Below are 22,456 nucleotides of genomic sequence, written 5' to 3'. Positions count from 1 at the left end.
AGGCAGCACGCAGGCTTGGCTGCCGCCAGCTCCCTGGCTCTCCCCCTTCTTCCTCCCTTCCCACTCTTCTCCGCTTGCCAGTACAGTCAGCACTGCTTCATATTAGGCACTATTGCAATTACTTGAAATCTTGAGTACAAGAGCTTTGTTGTGTCCCTTCAGCTGTATCAGCTACTAGAGGGAAAGGTGTGGGAAGGAAGGGACTTTCTTCAAAGTGTACAGTTTTTTCTCTCAGATGAATTGCTCAGTAGATGTGTCATCTGAAGTATTCAAATAGAAATTATTTGAAAGTCACCTGGAGGATACATGGGGTTCTTTAGATGGAATCATATTTCCTAGAGAGGCTCCTGGATGATAGTGTCTCACAGATTTGTTTCCTAACTCATTCTTTCATGTCCATCTACCACAGGACATTTCAAAGATGGTTTGGCTGCTATTGAGACCTGGAGATCTGATGCCACAATGAGGACTCACACACGGGGAGCCCCAAGTGTGTTTTTCATACACGCGGTTTGCTTTGCCTTTGCGTGCGGCGCCAGGGAGGACCAAGACACGATGGTTCCTTTTGTCAATGCCAACTATGACAGCTACCCCATGCTCTACTTCTCCAAGGGGGATGTGGAGACTCTGAGGCTCCAGGCCAGCACCACGCACCAGCACATTGCAACTCGTCTGATTGAAGCAGTGCAAACCATGCTGTCAAATCCCCTGGAGTACCTTCCTCCCTGGGACCCAAAGGAGTTCAGCGCTCGCTGGAATGAAATTTATGGCAACAACCTTGGGGCCCTGGCAATGTTCTGTGTGCTCTTCCCTGAAAACCTGGAGGCCATCAATATGGCCAAGGATTACATGGAGAGGATGGCAGCTCAGCCTAGTTGGTAGATTTTTGTCTTTTTTTTTTTAAGTTGGCCTTTTTTAAGTTGTTCTTGCTGTATAAACTGCTTACAGTTGGAGGAGTGAGTGGATGAGTGAATTGCTTAAATTATGTCAGTTGTACTAATATTCATTTTAACAGTGACTAACTTGCTGAATGCATTTACCCTCATCTGGACCAGCAGTGACACACAGCTTTTCACCTTCACTGGACTTATCCTCTTGAAAGTTGATGCTGAGAGGAGCATGATCCTTTGTGCACCACCCTGTGTGCTGTAAAAAAAAGAAAAAAGTAATCCAAACCCACTCTCAATCAGAAGAAAGAGTTTCACATCTGGTTTGTGGCAAGTGCTAAAAGTGTTACTTACAATTTTTTTCTTTCCCCAGATTCATACATATCTTGTGGGTAATTTTTCCTTAGGAAGAATTTAGAAAAGGGGGACCTATGTAAAAGGTATAATTGGTAGGTAAAAATGACACTCTTGGGCTTCTGCTGTCTGCTCGAACATCTGTTTGAGCTTTTGTTTAGAGTGGTAGTTTCACTTGGCTGCATAGTTCTTGGGCCTCTCCTTGAGACATACTAGGACATGATAGTTGTCCATCTGATTGCTGGAAATGCCTGAGTAACTGATGTTTTGATGACCACCTCCTGGATTAACTTCTCCTGGGTGTGAGTTGTCATCCCTACAAGTTATTCTGCCTTCTCTGTGCCACACTCTTTCTATGGGGAGAGAAATTAATATTCTCTCTGTAGGAGTGATTCCAGAGTTGAGACCCCAAGATCTCCTCCTTTTCATACCCGCCTGCAATTCATCTCCTCTTTTTGCTCAGGCGGATACATTTCCCCTATCTCCCTGCAGCAGCTGCCACTTGGTGCACCTTGCAGACTACAGTCCAGGATTAGTGTCACTGTGAATAGGTTCAGACAGAGGACAGGACAGTGGCGTCTGCCCAGGGCAGTGAGATGGAGCCGGATGGGGCATTGCTCCCTTTCTGTCATAGCTGCTGTCCTACAGCTCTGTGCTGATAGCAGCTCAGCAGAAGGAAGAGAAGCATTAACTTTTCAAGCAGTATTCATTGCTCAAACTACTATTCCTTACCTTCTAGTAACCAACTAATAGTATTCTATAAATGTCATCCTTCCTTGGGCCAATACTGGAGTTATGCTGGATTTGAACTAGCATAACTTGGGGTCTCTGTCCTCCTGATGGGCATGACTGAAAAGATATGATAGTGTTCGGGTTCCCCTGCAGTAAGTATTAAAATGGTGAATGCCATAGAAATACATGAGCTAGAGCAAAAGAAGCAATGGGAGACAATGAAGGGACACAATGACCATATATGTTGCCTGCATGTCACAGAAGAGAGGACGTGGTATTTAGGAAAAAAAGTATTGTCTCAACAGTGGTGGTAATTTCCAAAACCTTCCACTGAAACATAGCAATACAAAGCTTCAGTCTTGGCTCTGGAGACAGTGCGTGTTTCTCCTGGCACACTGACAGAGGGATATAGCTTACCAGAGGTGAATTCAAGGATGTGTGACCATCTCCAGTAGGAGACTGCTCCAAAGTCAACACCTTCCTCCTTAGTTTCATCATTCACACTCTTTCTTAACTTGTTTTGGGTGGGGTATAGTTACATGGCCATCTGTTTTAATGAAATAAGAAAGAGGGGGAAGCATTATTTTGGATGGGAGAACTTCTTGTGTCTAGTTTTTTTTTTTCGGTTTCTCACTCTCTTTCTCAACCTTATTTAAGTTCCTTATGTCCTGTGATTCCTGCCCTGGATTAATTGTGGTTGTCCTGTCCCTTGTTATAATGCTCTCCTTTGTCCCAGCTGACCAGATACCGATCAGAACCAAGCAGATATCCCATTTCCACTTGGCTTTGATGTTATTTACCTGCCTCCAACTACTGTTTTTTTCTCAAGCAAGTATCTTGCATTACCTTGGTGAAAGAGAAACCATGCTTTTACTGTCTTTCCCTTCTGATGTAGACATCCCATTCAGAAATCAGTCAAGGTTTAATCAGGGTTCTCTGCTTTGCAAAAGAAGTGGCCGCAATGTTCATAATAATAGTGGAAGTGCAGGAGGAAATTGTAAACATAGACAATAGATCTGGGCTAAGCTGCCCCTTGTATAACCTCCAGCTGGCCAGCTCTTCAAATGCTGTGGCAGAAACATGGATCTGGTTTCCATTTTTGTTTCCCCCCTGAGAACTTATGTCTGAATGCTGTCAGCATGGAATTTACACTATAGCCCCATCAGCGGTGGCAGTAATACACACCTCTCTCCCTTGTCCAACAGTGGTTTTCAGAAAAGTAGGAATTATTAAATAATTTGAGAGCACGTGTGTTCTGATCAGGAGGGTGGAAAGAAGGAGCAGTGTTGATATTGCCTGACTTGGGAGCCTTGCATGTTAGGAGAGACACCTGCCAGAACTCCTCTTTATTTCATTAAGAAAAGGGTTTATTTCATCAGGAAAAAGAGGTATCAGTAAGGTAAGTAAAACAGACCTCTCCTTAGACCTCCTCAGTAATGCAGGTGCCAAAAACTGACATATAAATTTTCTAGAAAAATAACTTTTTTATCACTGTCAGATTCATCAACATGTTGGAAAGTTAAATCTGGCATTGGCAGCTTAATACTTTCAGTTGTATAATCTGGATTTCTTTTGACTTCTGCTGTCATGGCATTGACTCTAAAATAGCTTTAGAATGAAAAAAAAAAAAGAAAGAAAAAAAGAAATTCAATTTAATGAGTTTCCTCTAGTTTTTTTGGCAATGTTAAGTAAAATTTAAGCCTTACCAGAAAACAAAAGTGTATGTTTTTAGCATGTGCAGTAGTTGAATAAAAGAAATATGGTTTAAAATGTCACTGGTTATTTGTTTCAGAATGCTAGGAGATTAAGGAGACTGACATTTTAAATTTCTTCTTTACATTAGTGAAATCCTCAATAGTCCAAATATCATTCAATATCCCGGGATACAATTATGAGAAAGTCTGGTGGTAATTGATATATACATGGAAGGGGCATGTAATTTAGAACTCTGTCCTTTCTCATCTATTAGAATAGTCACTTTATGTCACATAATAACCTACACCCATAACTGAGTTCCCATTTGTGTCAACGAACAGAGGTTGAGCCGTTTGTCATAACAACCCATTTGATAGGCATGCTGCTCATTAGCAGAGCATCCCTAATGGCTACATCCTGGAGTAGGTTTACATTTTAATATAAACAGAGGGGCACTGGGTAACAGCTAACTATAACAATCACCCAAAACAATGTGGGAATGACACTTGTGGAGACTAGCAACAGCAAACAAACGTGTATTAATATTTTAGTTGAAATAGATGAGCATTAGTGGTTTTAAAAAATAAAAGCTGGTATTAAATAAACCACTTGGTTTTACATGGATTCGATATTTAGGTACTGTCTGAAATCTTATGGGGAGTTTTCCTTATATTTTAACTGTATTATCTTTTTTTAGAGGGAACAGAGGATATTGATGTGTTCTCTGGCTTTTTATCTCTGACTGGCCCCTAGAGCACTCCCCACCAGAAGGGCGTTTTGGCCGAGCAGATCTGTTCTCGTGATTCTTTCCATATGCTGCTGGCTTGTCCCTTCCCGTACTGAGCAGAATGATGTAATCAGAGTCACACATTGTGCAGAAATAACAGTTCAGTCAGAATCTCTGTTTTGGACAAAGCAACGAAAAACCCTCTTCTTTACTAAACCCACCTTACAAACAAGGGCCTCAGGTTCACAAATTCTACATCCTTCTTGTAGCAAGAGAGATGTTCCACTTTGCAATGGTCAGAAAGAGGTTTCTGTGGGTTGGTTTTTGGATTTTTTTGCACATAGTTTGGTTTTTTTGCACATTTTTGAAGACAAGTATGTTACCAATGTGCAGTAAGGTGTGGGATTTAACAGTGGCTGCTTGGGTTTCACAGGGCAGATAATTACTGTCACACACATGCAGACATTCCAAGGAAATAGCAGCAACTAAGGAGAAGCTAACAGGAGGCTGCAGCATAACAAATCTGTGACCTTTCCGCTGCTTTCTTACAAACTAGCAATCATGTAGCTTTCTGTTAGTCATTGTTTATTAAAAAATATTGGAGCATCCTATCCTTTGTAATAAACATACCCTTGCTGTTGGTATCCAGATAGTGCTAGATGTTGAACAATACAGATTACAAGGTAAAAATAGATACATGTAAATAATTAAATGTCTGGATAATCATTTAACTGAAGTAAATTCATATATGCCAAGTTGAAATAAAGCAATTTCTGGTGCTGACACCAGAAATTTATAACTTCTGTTTTACTCCCAATAATCAAGCAGCAATCACATTCAAAGCAAACTTAGGGCCCTTTATAAGACTGGAATAGAAGTTAGTGTAAAAGAAGCTTGGAGGATGCGGATAAGCTGTCTCCCTCAGAGAGGAAGAAAAATAAAAGGAAGGGTAGGAGGATGAATTTGATATCTGGGAAATATGTTAGTAAGTGAAATATCAAACCCTTATGTTGGTTTTATCTTCTACATATGTAGTGTTTAAAAATAGAAATTGTGCATGTCTGTGAAATTAAGTGGCTAACTAGATTTGGGAGAGCTTCTTTAATACCTAAATTGGTATAGGAGATAAATTGGTGCTGATGTTCTGTGGTAGCTACAGGGAGCTAACTTTGTGGTGCAACTGGTAAAAAATTTGCTAAAACAAGAGCTAGAGGCAATCTCTTAAAATAATAACATAATTAAATTTATGTGTCTGCTTAAGATGACACTGAGAACAACTAAAAGAGTCAGTTCTAGTTTATTAATGTGTCAACACAGAAGCATCATAAAAGCGAGCCCTATGTGAGAAAGACTCTCTTGTGATCAAAGCTAGAAATGAGAGAAGATCTGAAAGAAGCTTTAGAAGCATCAGAATGATGGTCATAGACTTATGAGGAAACACAGGGAAAGAGGTTGAAAAATAGATTAAGATCTTTAAGGATCTAAAGTTTTACTTTCCTCCCCGTAGCACTTAAGCAGTACAACTCCATTTTTATAGTAAACTGTTAAAGCTATTTTTCCCATACTGACATGAATGTAGCCTTTTACATTTAACCACTCCTTTGCCTTTCTTCCTGTCAACTGAGCTGCAATGAGCACAAGCATATGAGATTGGCTGCTGCTGAAACATGACTGGTAAAGAGAGAGGGGCAAACCTGTTTTACCTTAGATGCCAGAAACATAAATTGTCAGTTTTTCAAGAATGTTTTTGTTTTTAACTTTTTTGTTGTTGCAAAGGACCAAGCACTAAGGCTGTCCAGATAACAGGGCTTTTGCTTTGGCAGCCAACCAGAAAAATGTGGGAAGGGTAAAAGCTGCGAGGTTGTTTTTTTTCAAAGAGTTTTCTTTTTTCCTTCCCAAAATGACAGTTGTAGAATATTGCTCCATTTATTAAGAAAATACTCCACTTGAGCACAAAAAAATACCTTGTTTTGGAGACTTTGTAAGAAAAATATTTAAGATTTTATCTGGTTTATAAAATAAAGGTTGGTGGTCTCATTCCCCTTGGAAGGTGTTCTTCCTCTTGATACGTATGCAGAAGAATATTTCTCTTTCTTGCCTGGTGGAAGGCTTAAAGATGTATCTTCTTCCCTCAGAAGTGGGTCAGGACAATAGCAAGAGGGCCAAGGCATTGCCCATGGCATTGGGAAGACAATTGCACAATTGTACAGTTGCACAAGCAACCAAGAGGTCAGCTGGCCCCATTATGTCCCTCATTTGCATCCATACTTGACATTTAGTGTGCCTTAAACTCAACCATGCTCACAGCTGGCTACCATATCTGGGGTAGATGGCATCGAAATGCACTACAGGGCTGTCTTAGAACTAATTTTCTCCTCTAAGCCATTAGAAAAGAGTTCTCAGTCATTTCCTTTGCATGCATCTAGTGAGATAGAGAATTTCAGTACTGAGGAGGGAGTACTGGCATCCTTCCTTCTATCTCCTCCAGAAGTTATTCTGCAGTCATTTGTCATGGGAAAGTTTGGAGCACTAAAATTCAGGATGTTGATTACTTGTGTAATGCACGTGTCGGGATGTGCTTAATTCTTTATTTTACATGCACTGATACCATGCTAGTTGTTAACCTAGAAGCCGAAACTCAGATCTCACACTGCTTGGAAGGGTATTCTGTATCTCAGATTAAAGAGGATTATTTTCCTATTTACTTCAATTTGTTTTTAAGAAATGGATACACAGTGAAGGAAAGATAACTCTAAACATCCCACAGGTCATGATCAAGGAACTCACTTGAGCAGCAGAATTTGATATAAATCCTGCCTTGAACTGGCCAGATAGTTTTCCCTCTTGGCTTGTATTTCTGACAGAATAGTAGGAACAGGATTGTTTGGGTTGGAAGGGACATTAAAGATCCTCCAGTTCCAAAACCCCTGCACTTGGACTAGACAAGGTTGCTGAAAGCCCCTTCCGGCCCCGGCCTTGAACATTTCCGGGTTTTGGGGCATCCACAACTTCTCTGGGCAACCTGTGCTAGTGTCCCACCACCCTCAGAGTGAAGAGTTTCTTCATAACTCTTAATCTCCATTTTTAGTTTAAAACCATTCCCCTATGTCTGATCATTATCTGTCCATGCAAAAACCCTCTTTTTTATAGGTCCCTCTTTAGATACTAGAAAGTTTCTGTAAGGTTTCCCTGGAGACTTTTCCAGGCTGAACAGCCCATCTCTCTCAACCTGTCTGCATAGGAGAGGTGCTCCAGTCATCTGAGCATCATTCTGGCTTCCTCTGGACTCACTCCAACAGGTCCATGCTCTTATGCTAAGGAGCCCAGAGCAGTTTGCAGCACTCCAGGTGGGGTCTCCCCAGGGCAGAGTGGAGGAGCAGAGTCCCCTCCCTCACCCTGCTGGCCATGCTGCTTGTGATGAGCCCAGAACAATTGACTTCCTGGGCTACAGGTCCACTTCACTGGGTCGTGTCCATCTTTTCATCCACCTGAACCCCAAAATCCACCTCTGTAGGGTTGTTCTCAGTGAATTCTTCTCCCAGCCTGTACTCATGTCTGGGACTGCCCCAACCCAGGTGACCTTGCTTTCAGTAAGGAAGTAGTTATTTGGTAGTGAATAGTGAGGAATTACAGAAACACTTTCCAGAAGAGGCAGCAGTAGCACCAGGAATGTTGTCAAGTAATTGAGAGGTTATAGTGATCCTGACTTTGTTGGTGATAGTGGTTTTTACTTTCCACCCAAAATTTTAAGCAAATGGTATACTTATTTAGAGCTTGGAATTGCATTTATGAAGGTACTGTGTATACATAGAACAAATGCAGTGCATGCATGATGGTTTTTGGTGCCATCAATTATCACTGGAAAACAGGGTCTTCCCCTCTTCATATTCATTGTTCATTGTAGAAGGTGGCAAATCTAAAACAGATAAACCACATTGTATCATGCTAAAATTCTCAACACATGTAGGAAAACCATACTACTTATCCATAATTCCAGCCTTATCCGTTGTGTCTTTAGTTCTCCATTTTCTTCATGGAGGATTTATATCAAACTGAATGTTTAAAATAAAGTAACAAAAATATTTTACAGGACACAGATGAACAAAATTTTAAAGAACTCCCCAAGCATGTATTTATCCTGTGCCATTCACAGGATTTGTCCAGACAGCAGTTTTTTTGCAGAATAATGCATATAGCTTTGGATATAGAGTTTGATCATGAGGTAGCAAATCTGTTCAGCACTTTTTGCTCTTTCATAACCTTCCCAAGTTTCCAGATAGATACCTCTTCCAAATATACCTATACCTACAGATACAAGTATATAAGTGTAAAAAAGTACTGTAGGGGTGCCTTTATGTTTTAGAATTTAAAATATATTTTAGAATTTTTGGAACAGTCGTCTTTGCTCAAAGTGCATATGTCTGCAACTAAGCAGTTGTTCTGTATTAAAGAACCCATTATAGATATTTTTGTTTACTTTGGATTTACTTGTTTGTTTTTGTAGCATCTGATGCCTTTAGAGGCTGACAAGGCTAATGCAGCCTTGAGGTAGTGGTTACATGCTGTCGTCATACAGTTTATTGTGAAGCTGAAGTTCATACTCTCTGATATTAAGTTTTAGTCTCGAGTGAGTGGCTTGAAAAACAGCTTGTTGTACAGGGCAAAGTGTCAGCTTGTTTTTACCTATCTTTGTATAAATACATAGCACTTTTCTTAGTAGTTAATAACCGTGAAAATATTTTTTTCACATACATTCAGTGCCCGCCTGTGTCTCTGTGCTTTCTTCCAGTTTATCAGCCAGGCTATTTACCAAGTCTGACACTTGGAGATGCATTTGAAAAATGAGAACATAATTTAGATACAAAAACCATGTAATGCTGCTTGACCATTCTTCTTGTGAATCATTTTCCACATATTTGGTGTACATCACTTGGTTCCCTTGAAACTAAGTTAAGGGTGGGTGCACTGATTTATAGCAAAGAGTTGTTTCTTCAGAAGAGCTTCATCTTAAGAACAGATGTTGACTGTGGGTTTGTGTGTTTAGAAATTAAGATCTTTAAATCGTCGTCTTTAATTTTCTCTATTACTTGTGTGAATCTCCTCTATGAAATTTTATGCAAGACTTAACTGTATAGAAGTGCAATTTGAGGGCAGCTATGACAAAATTGCTTGTTTAATCCAAACTGGGTAACTATGTCAGTATGTATATAAGGGTGCCAGGGTTTATACACTGAATGGCTGTGGGGTCTGTTTTGTTGTTTGTTTTTTTTCTTTCTTTCTTTCTTGAAGAGATCAGGAGCCTAAATGAAGTTATGCCTTCTCAATTTATCACCTCCCGTGTAGAAGACTGCTTTCTATTTTGTCAGAAGCAGTGCCATGGAGACTATTACATCCACTTACGCTGTAGAATTTGGTGTGGTGTTCTGTTAGAAGCTAAGCATAAAGTTAGCATACACCTTAACAGTGAAAGTTACGATAAATCTGTTCCACTGGCAAAAAACATTTTAAATTAAGTCAGGTGAAGATCAGGTTTAGGCAGAATAGATTTAATCAGAATCTAATTAGGAGCTTGTGTGTTGTTAAAAAGACACTGAACTTTGAATTAAATATTTTAAATTAGCTCAAATTCTTTCATTGTATTTTTCTTCCACCCTAATGTATAGCTTAGCCTCAAACTCTTTGTAATTGTTCCAAGCGGATGCCTTTAAAGTGAAATTTCCTGTACCTGTTTGAACTCTGATTTCTGAATATGCAAAGGTTTACTGAAACTAAAAATACTTTGGAAATTAGAATTCATTATATAGCTGATCAAAGGAATATTTCTGTATCAAAGGATTCCTGACAGAAATCATGGTGCCAGAGTGTTACACATAATTGGCATAGGATGGAACTTTAGTTTTATGTATAGAATCAACAACATTTTAAGAGCTTTTTCATTTATAAGGAAAGATGAAGAAGCAGAAATAGAGAAATAATTGAGATTGATGAATAACCAGATAACTCAGATTGATGTATTTAAATCTGTGAGACAAATATTTCATTTTAAAAAAGGAAAAAAGAATGTTCAATTTCACTGCAAGCAGAAGATGGGATAAAAGCTGAGAGAAGGTGAAGAGTTAAAACTGACAGAAATTCAGCTGATCAAGAAGCATACAGAGCGTTTCCTTCCATGGGAGTATGAATGTGGCAAACTTGAGTTCTTCCCATTATACAAATATTCTGAAATAAAAATTTCAGGTAATTTTTTTTCACTTGCATTTGTCTTTTACCATCATCCCAGTGCCTTAGGCTGATGGTCGTAATTGGAATGCCATTGAATGCTTCTGTAGCAGATTTTTTTCCATTTTATCTTACTCTTTGGGGATTTTTTTTCTCATCTGTTTGCACTGCTGCTTACACAAGTGAAGGTGAAATCCTATTTGTAGAGTCATAATATGTGTGCCTTCAGGAGCACAGCACCATTTCTACTGACTGCAGTAGGACACTCATCTCAACAATTTAAATTCATTTCTGTAATAGAAAATAGATTGCAAAAAAAGGAAAGAGGAAAACAAACCTGAGAGCAACTGATGATTTTTCAGTTTATAAAAGTTTATTTTCACTATGTATTCCTTCACATTTTCTTTTCTGTACAACCATGATCTGGAAGTACTGTAAGTACTGCAAAACTAGAGTCTTTAATACACAATGTATGCTTAATTTAAGAGGAATGTTTGTTCCATGCTACCTATATTATGAATTTTCTTGCTAAAAATTTACTGTTTTGCTCAGTTTAGTGTAATCATTGGACACAAGCCAGTAGTTCCTAGAAAATAATTTTTCAGTATTGATAGCATTTTACCTTTTTTCTATCCTAGCATTAAAAAAATCCATGTTTATTAATAATGTTAATTCAAGCTATAGTAACACTAAGTTTCCACTTCTCTACTTCTGTCCTTGAATGCATTTGGGACATGACAAAACAGTATAGTGAGTTTTTTTATTATACTTGCTTTAAAGGCAGCTTTAGTCTCATAGGCACCATTTATTATCAACTGACTCCTTTGTAAAAGAAAAAAATATTTGTTGCAGGAGGTTGGAGGAGTATAAGCCCTGACATATTACTTTATCACAAAAATTATGTTAATCTTTCTTCAGGTAAATAGATTCCATTTCTGTACAATCAATATTCCACCTATCTTACTCCTAGAAAACAGAGTATTTCAAACATTTTTCTAGTAATTAGCAACTTTATCTTTCTAATAAAGTTTATGAGCTTTGAAGATTAGTGTTGTCTATACTTAGGATAGGAAAGAATAGATTAGAGACTTGGTAAGTATCTTACTACTGTGTTAAAATTCAACCTGAATCACCTAATTTTGGAGGCTTTAAGTCATATACATGTACAGTACACTAAGGGGGAAAACTAAGTAGATGAAGCTCAATTAATTGCCATCTTTATTTACTGACAGGCTAGTGAAGGATGCCCCCTGGGATGAAGTTCCTCTTGCTCACTCCTTGGTTGGTTTTGCCACTGCTTATGACTTCTTGTACAGCTACCTTAGCAAGATTCAACAGGAGAGATTTCTTGAAGTAATTGCCAATGCCTCAGGATATATGTACGAAACATCCTACAGACGTGGATGGGGTTTCCAGTACCTTCACAACCACCAGCCTACCAACTGTGTGGCCCTGCTGGCTGGAAGCCTGGTTCTGATGAATCAAGGTATGTGCTAAGCCATAGGAATACTTTTTCTGAAGTGTGTCAGCTCAAATCAGCCAATTATGCAGCAGAGTTCAGGATTTGATAAAAATGCTTCTTAGTGTACAGCAGTATTGGGTTTGCTCTTTTGGTACTTGGTAAAATTTAATTTACTGAATAGAACAAAAGTCTGTGGGCAGATATACGAAGCATGATGTGTGTTTATATAAGTTCAGTTTTCTAAGTGATTCTGAAATTCTTGCCTCACAGTTTGTAAGACTTAAAAATCCTTGTGTACAGTTTGACCAGTACTGATTCATGGACAGTGTCTTTCACAGTAGATTATCAATGTAGAATGATGCACTTGGTCTCCTTACACAAAGCATTGTGAAAGTCAGCAGTCAGAAACACCCAGTGCTCTCACCTAGGAGCCAAGCAACAGAATAACCTGGAATTTTATCCAAGACTTCTGTCCTGTCACCTGGGGGAGCTGCAAAAGTGTAACTTTATACCCAAATTCCACAGCTTTGGACCTTTCTTCCCAAATGCCTTTTCTATGGAGATACGTAAGGCTGTACTTTTTTTTCCCCCTGAACTCTGCCCTTGCACCACACAACCAACCTTTGTGCCAGGTTTCCTCTTCTTTGCTTTGGGGACATAAAACCATCCTTCCCATTTCCAAGGTGAATACCCTGGAAAAGCCAGTAGCTTTTTCATCTGCTCTGTCGAGGGGCTATTCCTGTCCTCCTGGAGAATGCAAGTCACAGAGTGAGAGAGAGAAAACAGGTGAGCAATCCCAACTTTAAACCCCAGAGGTACTCGGCTGAGAGATGGAAGTCATGAAGCCAGCTCCTGCTTTGATAAGAATGAATCAATATTTCATCAGGTGAATATTTTATATGTGCTAGAAGTATTTTGAAAACATGATCCCCAATGGAATTACTTACGCACTGCAAGTCAAGGAAAATCTAGTCTCTGGATTCTGGTGGTGTTGAGCCAGGCTGCTCAGCCCTGCCAAGCACAGGCACATCTGCACATCACTGGAGCTTTCAAGTGCCCAAAGAAGTGTGACAAAAAACTGGCAACTACTATGTTTGGCGGGTCATTTTTTGCTAAGTGCCTGTCAAAACAAACACACTGACTGATGTGTGTATGTTGAAAAGCATCAAGAGTATGTGTGGAAGTTATTCCCTATTCCCTGTCTCCCTTCCAGAAATTGGAGACTCAAGCTATGTTTATTCAGTGGGTTTGCTAAATTTCATATAACTCCTTCCTTCCCTAAGCCTCTGTTGATGCAGAAAGCTGGCAGTTTGCAAGATGATTCTGCTTTTTGTTAAGGTATAGACCATAAGTATGCCTTGTGAAAAACAATGAAAAGATCACAAGAAGCTGGGCAATGTTTTTTTCACTAAAGTGATGGTGTTTGGGGGGGAGGAGGAAAGGAAAAAACAGGAAAGTAATGAATTTTTGAGCAAATTGAAAATAGTGGTAATATTTAAAATGAAAATAGATAAAAACAGACCATATATTTCTAAATTAAAATTCTGTTGTTTTAATATAGAGCAACTTTATTTTTTTTAAATAGCAACTTAAATGAGGTTTTTCTCTTAGTCCAAAATGAAAAAACCCAAAACCTGTAATTCCAAAATAAAATAAAATAATCTGAAGGAGACAAAAAAGAGAGGGAGAAAAGGAATGAACATATTATGCTTCTGTATCAGAAACATAGCAGTTGCAAATAATGTACCCCAGTGCAAACCTTTCTCACAGAAGGTTTAAATTCCAGCTACTAAGTTTAAACACAGTTCAGCTATTGAAGCTTGCAGAGAATAAATAGCCAATTTAAAAGAATGCAAATGTTGCCATAGGAATGAAAAATGAAACTAATTGAAGTTAATTCTAGGCACATGCATATGGCGAAGTCTTTGCACTTAGACACTCAGATGTTCAAAATAGAAACTTAGAGGGTAATAGAGTAAGGCCTTGATATTAATATAGATACCTGGTTTATACCTGCTAAATGTAGGTGAGATTTGTTCTAGTTTGTCATGTAGCCTGACAGGGTGTTGAGTCTTTTACTTTTTTCATTTCATTGTACTATTATTCTTTTAGTGTACTACAAGTGCAGCATTATAGCACAGATATACCCTAAGTAAACAGCGTTAATGCACTACAGTGGGAAAGGCACTGTGCTAAACCATAGCAAATAACATTCTTGCAGCAGTCAAAAACTAGCTTCCCTTTTATGTCACAAGGGAAAACAGGAGTGGAAACTTTCAGGATTTTATTCTGACAGACCACTGTGCCTGCCAACTCTATGAAGAGTAATGAAAGAGTGTCTTAACAGCTATGAGTGAAGTGAAAGTAAGTAGTACCATGACACTGTTGCTCAGGCCTTCCCCACCACAATTTTCTCTTCATCCAGGTGTTCAAAGTACTGTGTTAGGTTGTCTGTTTTGCTTAGACATTGCTATTTTTTTTTCTCTGTTAACTGAGCAGGATTTGGCAGCCTTGACTCGAGGATGCCTGAATTACTCATCGCTGCTGAGCATAAATATAGTGTTGGTGGCAATGAGATGAAACACTCTGAATAACAGAATTGAATGTAGCTCCTACTCCCTTAACCTGGCACATGTGCTTCATTCAGCAGGCCCTGCTTCGCCACATAGTGGGGTGTAACATGTGCCAGCTAGGCTTTGCTATAGGATGGAATTAAGTCTGGTTAAATCTATGTCCAGACACTTTGAGCTGGGAGAACACTAAGTTGCCCTGTAGAAGCACAAGGCAGTTGATCTCTGTTTAGTCCTACCTCTCTTGCTACTCAGTCCAAAAGAAAATAAGAGAAGGCACATAGATTTTCCTCTGCTGGCTTCCATGTGCTGACTTCTGCAATACATAAATGCGGTGCTGATGCCCTCATGCTTGTGCTTAGTGAAAGCAGACTGGCACTGAGAAGGTTTCTTGTGACCTCTTCCCTCTTTGATTTGTGTAGAGCAGACCAAAATAGTAAAATCTCTGAAATGCTTTTCTTTAGAAAAACTAAAACTGCTTAGAGCTCTTATATGTAGAGGCTGAGAATTTATCTACTTGGATGATTAATTTTATTCTGGAATTGAGGAATCTACTTTTAGAATTACCCATGCAAAACTCCTCCAAAATAGCTTTTATTTGGATAACCCTTTAGGTTGTACAACAAACTGAAAATAAAAATAGAACAGGGCAGGTCTTAAAATAGAGCGTGAGTAGAATATCAGTTAATATCAATTAATAGAGCCCAAACGTGAACTTTTTTGGTCTCTGTGGATCTCCTTACCATGGTGGTGGTAACAGAATTGTTGCATTATTGGAGCCCTCTAGTGGGGCCATTGGTCTGTTTTCATACAGTTTTAATTTGAAATGCAAAGTCTTGGTTTGGCTCTTCCCTTTTTGCATGTCCTAAATGCATTAAGGAAATTTTCTTTTTAAGTTGTAAAGCATAGTCCCATATTATCAGCAAAAGGGGTTTGGTAGATTTTCCCATGCTCATGTGACCTTGCTTTGCTGTGTTTAAATGCAGTATTTGATTTTTCACCCTAGAAGTACAGAGAGGCTGCAGCAGTGGGTTGTATTATAGACCCCTGGGCTGCAGATTCCTTGTTGTAAAGGAACCCACTGTGGGAGTACAGATGGCATTATCTATGAACTGTTGTGTTGTAATTAGTTTTTCTGTTGTCTTTTTCTTTCAGGCTACCTTCAGGAAGCTTACTTGTGGACCAAGCAAGTGTTGGCCATCATGGAGAAGTCAGTAGTCCTGCTGCAGGAGGTCACAGATGGCTCCCTCTATGAAGGGGTGGCTTATGGCAGCTACACAACCAGATCACTGTTTCAGTACATGTTTCTTGTCCAAAGGCATTTTGACATCAATCATTTCAGCCACCCCTGGCTCAAGCAGCACTTTGCATTTATGTACAGGACTGTCCTGCCAGGTAAGTGCTCTGGGTGAATGAAGATGAATCTTTTTATTTTTGAAGCAGCAATAAATTTCATGCTTGAAATGGGCCGTTTTAAAACAGCACTCTACTTGGATTTTTTTCAAAATAACCATTTCCTTGGATTTTACCTTTAGCAGTCATCAAAACAGTAACATCCTTGTTTATCACTGCTTATTAATGAGGAACACCTTCCACTAGCCCAAGTTGCTCAAAGCCCCATACAACCTAGCCTTGAACACTGCTGGGAGTGGAACATCTGCAACCTCACAACCTCTTGAAGTGCCTCACTATCGCCACAGGAAAGACCGACTTCCTTATATGTAAACTAGTTCTACCCCCTTTCAGTTTAAAGCTGTTACCCCTTATGTTACTTATTTGGAGGACACTTCATTAGGAACTTACATTGCTCAAATTCCAGGTTAAAAAGGATGGATAACTCTCTTGGAACCCCAGATCTATCAATGTGTATAAGGGGGGCTGAATGCAGCTTTGGTGTGGCAGCACAGGCACACAAAGAATTGTGCTGACTCCATGTGAGACCTCAGGCATCCTTTGGAGGAAAGGTTCCTTAGAGCAAAATTAACTCACACTGATGGTTTCAAGGTGAAGCTGATTTTTTTATTCTTCGGGAGCACCTCTGGTTTATTCTTTTGGAGGGTATAGATTCACATAACAACATAAAAGTTGTAAATGGAAAGTTACCTTTGCCAGACTTTAGTGAGGAGAGGAAGTGGTTGCATCTTACATTTTGGGTAGCATTTGGCTGTCTGTAGCTCAAAGCCAAAGAAGAAAGGTCAATATTCAAGTTAGCTGCAGCAGAAGGAAACCACTCCTGTGTAACCTATTTACGGCTCATTTACAAGCAGGTCTATAAACATCTGAAAAGGCTGCTTTTGTTTGCACCACTCGACTTCACCATCACACTCTTCAAAAGCATCTTTGTGCACAGATTTGTTCTTTCTTACAGTCCTTTTCCCTTTTCCCCAAGGGTTCCAGAGAACCGTGGCCATTGCGGATTCCAACTATAACTGGTTCTACGGGCCGGAGAGTCAGCTGGTGTTTCTTGACAAATTCGTCATGCGCAATGGCAGTGGGAACTGGCTGGCAGAGCAGATCAGAAGGAACCGTGTGGTGGAGGGCCCAGGCACACCATCCAAAGGGCAGAGGTGGTGCACTCTCCACACTGAATTTCTCTGGTATGAATGGGAATGAGTGGGCTCAAAAGGAACCTGGCAGCTGTTTGCTGTTAGTGATAATTCATTATCTGTATATGTGCGCCACAGAGGCCGGGCTCAGGCTGTCCGTGTGCCACCCAGGCACAGAGGAACTTCTTCACTTGCACAGTACAGGATGCCACAGGGAACACCCTGGTCTTGTCCTTCATCTGCTTTTATGGTTTCTTTCCACCGTTTATCGCTTTCATAGAATACAGGTCATTCCAAAGGAATCAAAAATTTGCCTGTATGTAGTCTTTGTTCGATTTGGTCTATTCTAACGGGATTTAATACTTGTGTTCTTTTATAATTAATTAGGTAAATATTTAAAGCATAGTTTTCTTTTAAAACTTCTGTAAAATAGTATAAACTTCCTTTTAAAAGCTAAATAATCCAAGCAGTGATGCTACTGTTAACTGGATTTGCACACTAATTTGCAAGTTATGCTTGGAAAAAAATGCCATGGTAGATGACTAGATGGATATTTATCCATGCAGTTTACCAATTTACAGCTAACTTCTACATCAATCTTCTAAAACTAATAAATTTAAAAACCCAAGATGCTTTAGATCCACATATGAATTCTGTTAATTTGTGGAGATAAATATATTTTTGACGAGTCAGTGTTAACTCTCTCTCTCTTGCACAAAAAATCATACTGAATATCTGTTGATTTGCACTTATGATGTGCACATTAGAGTGCGTGTTTGTTAGGCTCCAAGCAGCCTTCATCTTGTTACTTGCAAAATACAGAATCTCTCCTCTACAACCTCATCCCATCACTGTTTTCTCCTTTGTCTTCATGGAATTTCTGGGACTGCCTAGAGTCTGCCAGAAGCTCCTGGTTAGTTTTAAGAATAAATCTGATTCCAAAACTGTCTAACAAAAATGTTAGTGGGCTTAATATGGTTTTGTTTATTTTGGTTGCTTAAAAATAATGCCAGAAGGTTAAGTTTTGTTGTGGATTTTTGTTTTAATTCCCATAGATAAAATTATTATAATTTTAATCTCTTCTGGAATTAAGGCTTCTTTTTAAACAAAATGTCTTACATCTTAAAATTTATTCAAGAAAAAACATGAACATTTTTCTTCAGCCAAGTTTGGAGAAAGAAACTAACATACATTAACTGATAAAAATAATAAATGTTTATAATTTAGAATGCCTTTTCATTAATTTTTAATTTATTGCCTATTCTGTTTGAAGACTACAGACTTCTGTAATCATCATTTTGGGGAAACAGATACTCTGCTTCTCTTTGCTAAGTAGTCAGTAAATAGGCACAAATGCTGATGTCTAGGCAGAGTCTGCAGCCTGGTCTAATCTGCCTTTTTTTAAGATCGGTGTTATAGTCACTAGCTTTATGACTACATAGGACAAAACATGGCTAGTTTGAAATTAGTGGTACTCCTATTTTTGAACTGCGGAAAGACTGCTTGCTTTAGATGCAGAGCAGATGCTTTCAGCTATTGTTTTATAAAAAGTGCACAACGAATTTATGTAGGGATTAGTATGATGAATAATAATCACAGCTTTGTGATTAGGAAGCATAACTATGGGTTTTATATTGTTGGCTTGCTCCTTGATATGAATAGTGAATTGTTTTTTGAGTTTTGTACAAGTGCTGATAGTGGAATCAATCAGGTGATTTTTCACCCCATTTTTCTCATCTTTTTTTGCAGGTATGATGCAAGTTTGCGCTCTGTGCCTCCACCAGACTATGGGGTTCCTAAGCTGCATTATTTTGAGGACTGGGGAGTGGTAACTTATGGAAGTGCTTTGCCAGCTGAAATCAACAGGCCTTTCCTTTCCTTCAAGTCAGGAAAGTTGGGAGGACGTGCAATATATGATATTGTTCATAAGAACAAGTACAAAGAATGGATCAAGGGGTGGAGGAACTTTAATGCTGGCCACGAACACCCAGACCAGAACTCCTTTACTTTCGCTCCCAATGGCGTACCTTTCATAACAGAAGCTCTGTATGGGCCAAAATATACTTTTTTAAATAATGTGCTGATGTTTTCCCCTGCTGTGTCTAAGAGCTGCTTCTCCCCATGGGAAGGGCAGATTACAGAAGACTGTTCCTCAAAGTGGCTTAAATATAAACATGACTTGGCTGGCGACTGTCAGGGACGAGTTGTTGCCGCCACAGAGAGAAGCGGGGTAGTTTTTATCAGGGGAGAAGGAGTGGGTGCATATAATCCTAAACTGAAGCTGAGAAAATTGCAGCGAAACCTTGTACTTCTCCATCCCCAGCTTCTCTTGCTAGTGGACCAAATCCACCTAGAAGATGACAGCCCTCTGGAGGCAGCGACCAGTTTCTTCCACAATGTGGATGTGCCTTTTGAAGAAACAGTTGTTGATGATGTCCATGGGGCCTTCATTAGGCAACGTGATGGGATATATAAGATGTACTGGATGGACGACACTGGCCACAGTGAGAAAGCCACCATTGCCTCAAGGATGTATCCCCGGGGCTACCCCTACAATGGAACAAACTACGTGAATGTAACGACCCTGCTGCGGCGCCCCATCACCAGGGCCATCTACCTTTTCATCGGGCCCTCTGTGGACGTGCAGAGCTTCACTGTGCGTGGAGATTCCCCACAGCTGGATGTTTTTGTGACCACTGGTGAGCATGCCTACGCCGTGTACCTGTGGCCTGCCGAGGATGGCTCCCGCTCTGCCTTTGCACAGGTTATTGCAGATCGCCAGAAAATTGTCTTTGACCGAGCCTCTGCCATTAGGAGCTCCACAGTGCCAGAAGTGAAGGACTACACAGGGATCGTGGAGAGGAACCTGCAACATTTTAAGCCCGTTTTCCAACAGCTTGAGAAGCAGATCCTGTCTCGTGTACGCAACACGGCCAGCTTTAGGAAGACTGCTGAGCGTCTGCTGAGGTTTTCAGATAAGAGACAGACAGAGGAGGCCATTGACAGGATATTTGCAATCTCACAGAGGCAGCAGCAGCAGCAGCGTGGCAGAGCAAAGAAAAACAGAAAGGTAGCCAAAGGCTACAAATTTGTTGATGCCGTTCCTGACATTTTTGCACAAATTGAGGTAAATGAAAGAAAAGTGCGACAAAAGGCACAGACTCAAGCACAAAAAGAGTTGCCTGTAGACGAAGATGAGGAAATGAAAGATCTTCTGGATTTTGCAGATATCACTTATGTGAAGCACAAAACTGGGCTGTCAATCCAAGGCCGATCAGGGCCGGCACAAATGGTGGCGACTGCTCGAAGTGCCCCATCAATATCAGCTTCTTATACTCGCCTCTTTCTGATTCTCAACATTGCTATTTTTTTTGTCATGTTAGCAATGCAGCTCACTTATTTCCAGAAGGCCAAGAGACTGCATGGCCAAAGATGTCTGTATGCAATACTTTTAGTAGACAGCTGTATATTATTGTGGCTGTATTCTTCCTGTTCTCAGTCACAATGTTAGCAGAAGACCTCTACTAGTTGACCAGTTTATGGTCATGTAAGTCTATGCAAAAGCATTAACCCTAATAGGGCCAAAGTTTATATCTTTTTTTTTTTTTTTTTTTTCCAAAACATTCCAGAAACAGCTGGGGAAAGGTTTTTTTTCAGACCAGAAAGGATTAAAGAATAGGGCAAGCAATGAATATCACAGAAAAATCCGTACTTAGTGCTCCTCCTTTGTGTTTTGAATTGGGCCTCACATATGAGGGAATGTTATGCTTTGTTCATCAGAGTTCAGTAATTTAAAGTTGTAATTAATGTTTTTGTGAGAAAAGCCCTCTTGATAGGTTTGTTTCTAAGGTCCTTTTTTTTATACAGAATTTGATTTGCATGTAGTGAGTTTTCATTTGAGGCTGCTAGGGATATCTTTGGACATTCTCCTAAGATGAGGACATTCAGACATATGCATATGAGGCAGAGCTTAGCAGTAGACTTCATTTCTCTTTGCCAAACCAAAGAATAGCTCAATGTGGGACACACCTGCATCATTATTGTAGCTCCTTATATCTCCTCTATGCTTTACAATCAGGCACATGGGGAAATGACAATGAGATCAGTGCTTGCCAAGTGAGAGGCACATCAATAGTAGGTAGCAGTAGAAGGCAAATATGGGGTTAACTCAAAGTAGAACAGAACACAATTCTCAGGAAAAAAAACCATTTATATTTTAGCCAAGTGTAGGCTGAAGAATGCTGAATTCTGTAGGGTCTGTTCTCCATTTTGCAAGGCAAGGTTTCAATAAACTTTTCTGTAGTTTGAAGAATGTCTTAGTAGGGAAATATTGTCCTAGATCTCTGCCCTTCTATATGTAGTTTTAAAAATACAAAGAACCAAAGCAATCCTGTGGTAACCTCAGCAACTACCAGTATGGAAAAGTATGTATTAAGGAAGTACTTAATGTCTTTTTTTCTTTTCACATGGCCAGAAAGAGGACAGTTAAAATTTTGTGAACAGCCTATTCTCTATAAAGCACCAGCAAGGGTTCTGCAAGCTCTTGGTGGCCCCCGGTCAATTATTTGGGGATTAGTGGTAAATGGAACCATGTGGTTTATGACAAAAATAAATTTGACATCTCCACATATATTCCCCTCTGTTCATTAAACTAATTTCAAAAATTCACAGCTATTTGAGGGAATGGAAGCTCTGTGGAATTGGGACATACCTGTATGTCTTTACAGAAAAACAATTCTTCAGTACATTTGCTAAATAAAAGCATTATAATTATCTCTATGGAAAAGTAGTTTTTCTTTGATTTAAATATTTTTCCTGATAATTACAGCTAATATGCTCATCAACATTTGGTTCAAACTACAAATCTTTGCTTCCTCTTCTTTGCATCATTTAGATGTGTGTTATCTACGTACTCCTGTTAAGCCTTCTGCAAGTCTGTGTGTTGAAATGTGATGAGCTTGCCTTGTCTAAACATCCTCAGTGAATAGGTCAGAATATTTTCACTAGGTTCCAGCCACTGAGTCAGTTCAGAGCATTGTATTCACATAAATAAGCCCTACTGCAGTCTTCAATGCTTGGGTTTATTCAGTGAAACTGGCTACATTTTATCTGAGCAAAGATTTAGGTACGCAGTTTATTTCTGGGTATGCCAGAAATATGTATGCCAGCCATGCGTAGTCATGGGGTTATGAGCGCCTTCAGACAGGAACTCAGCTCACCTAAGACCTTGGAACACCTTCAAGACATACCTTCCCCTTTTCCCT

At 39.5% G+C, this 22,456-nt stretch overlaps 1 protein-coding gene across 5 annotated transcripts in view; it reads left to right on the top strand.

The window, feature by feature from the left end:
• The window catches only part of DSE (dermatan sulfate epimerase), a 33,972-nt gene extending 12,001 nt beyond the window's left edge, over positions 1 to 21,971 (top strand). For 2 of the 5 annotated variants that reach the window (XM_033056394.1, XM_033056395.1), the window contains 5 exons: positions 410 to 878; positions 11,847 to 12,100; positions 15,802 to 16,041; positions 17,036 to 17,243; positions 18,942 to 21,971. In XM_033056394.1, coding sequence (XP_032912285.1) covers positions 463 to 878; positions 11,847 to 12,100; positions 15,802 to 16,041; positions 17,036 to 17,243; positions 18,942 to 20,703 — 2,880 coding nt within the window. In that variant the 5' untranslated portion in view covers positions 410 to 462 and the 3' untranslated portion in view covers positions 20,704 to 21,971. Of the gene's footprint in view, positions 1 to 409; positions 879 to 10,446; positions 10,633 to 11,846; positions 12,101 to 15,801; positions 16,042 to 17,035; positions 17,244 to 18,941 lie in introns of those variants that run through there. The other 3 variants (XM_033056397.1, XM_033056396.1, XM_033056398.1) reach the window with 3 other exon arrangements.
• Positions 21,972 to 22,456: the final 485 nt, after the last annotated feature.

This window comes from Catharus ustulatus, chromosome 3, assembly GCF_009819885.2.
Source record: "Catharus ustulatus isolate bCatUst1 chromosome 3, bCatUst1.pri.v2, whole genome shotgun sequence".
NCBI lineage: Eukaryota > Metazoa > Chordata > Aves > Passeriformes > Turdidae > Catharus > Catharus ustulatus.
The sequence above is the reverse complement of the archived record's forward strand: the minus strand, read 5'-3'. Positions and strand labels throughout refer to the sequence as shown.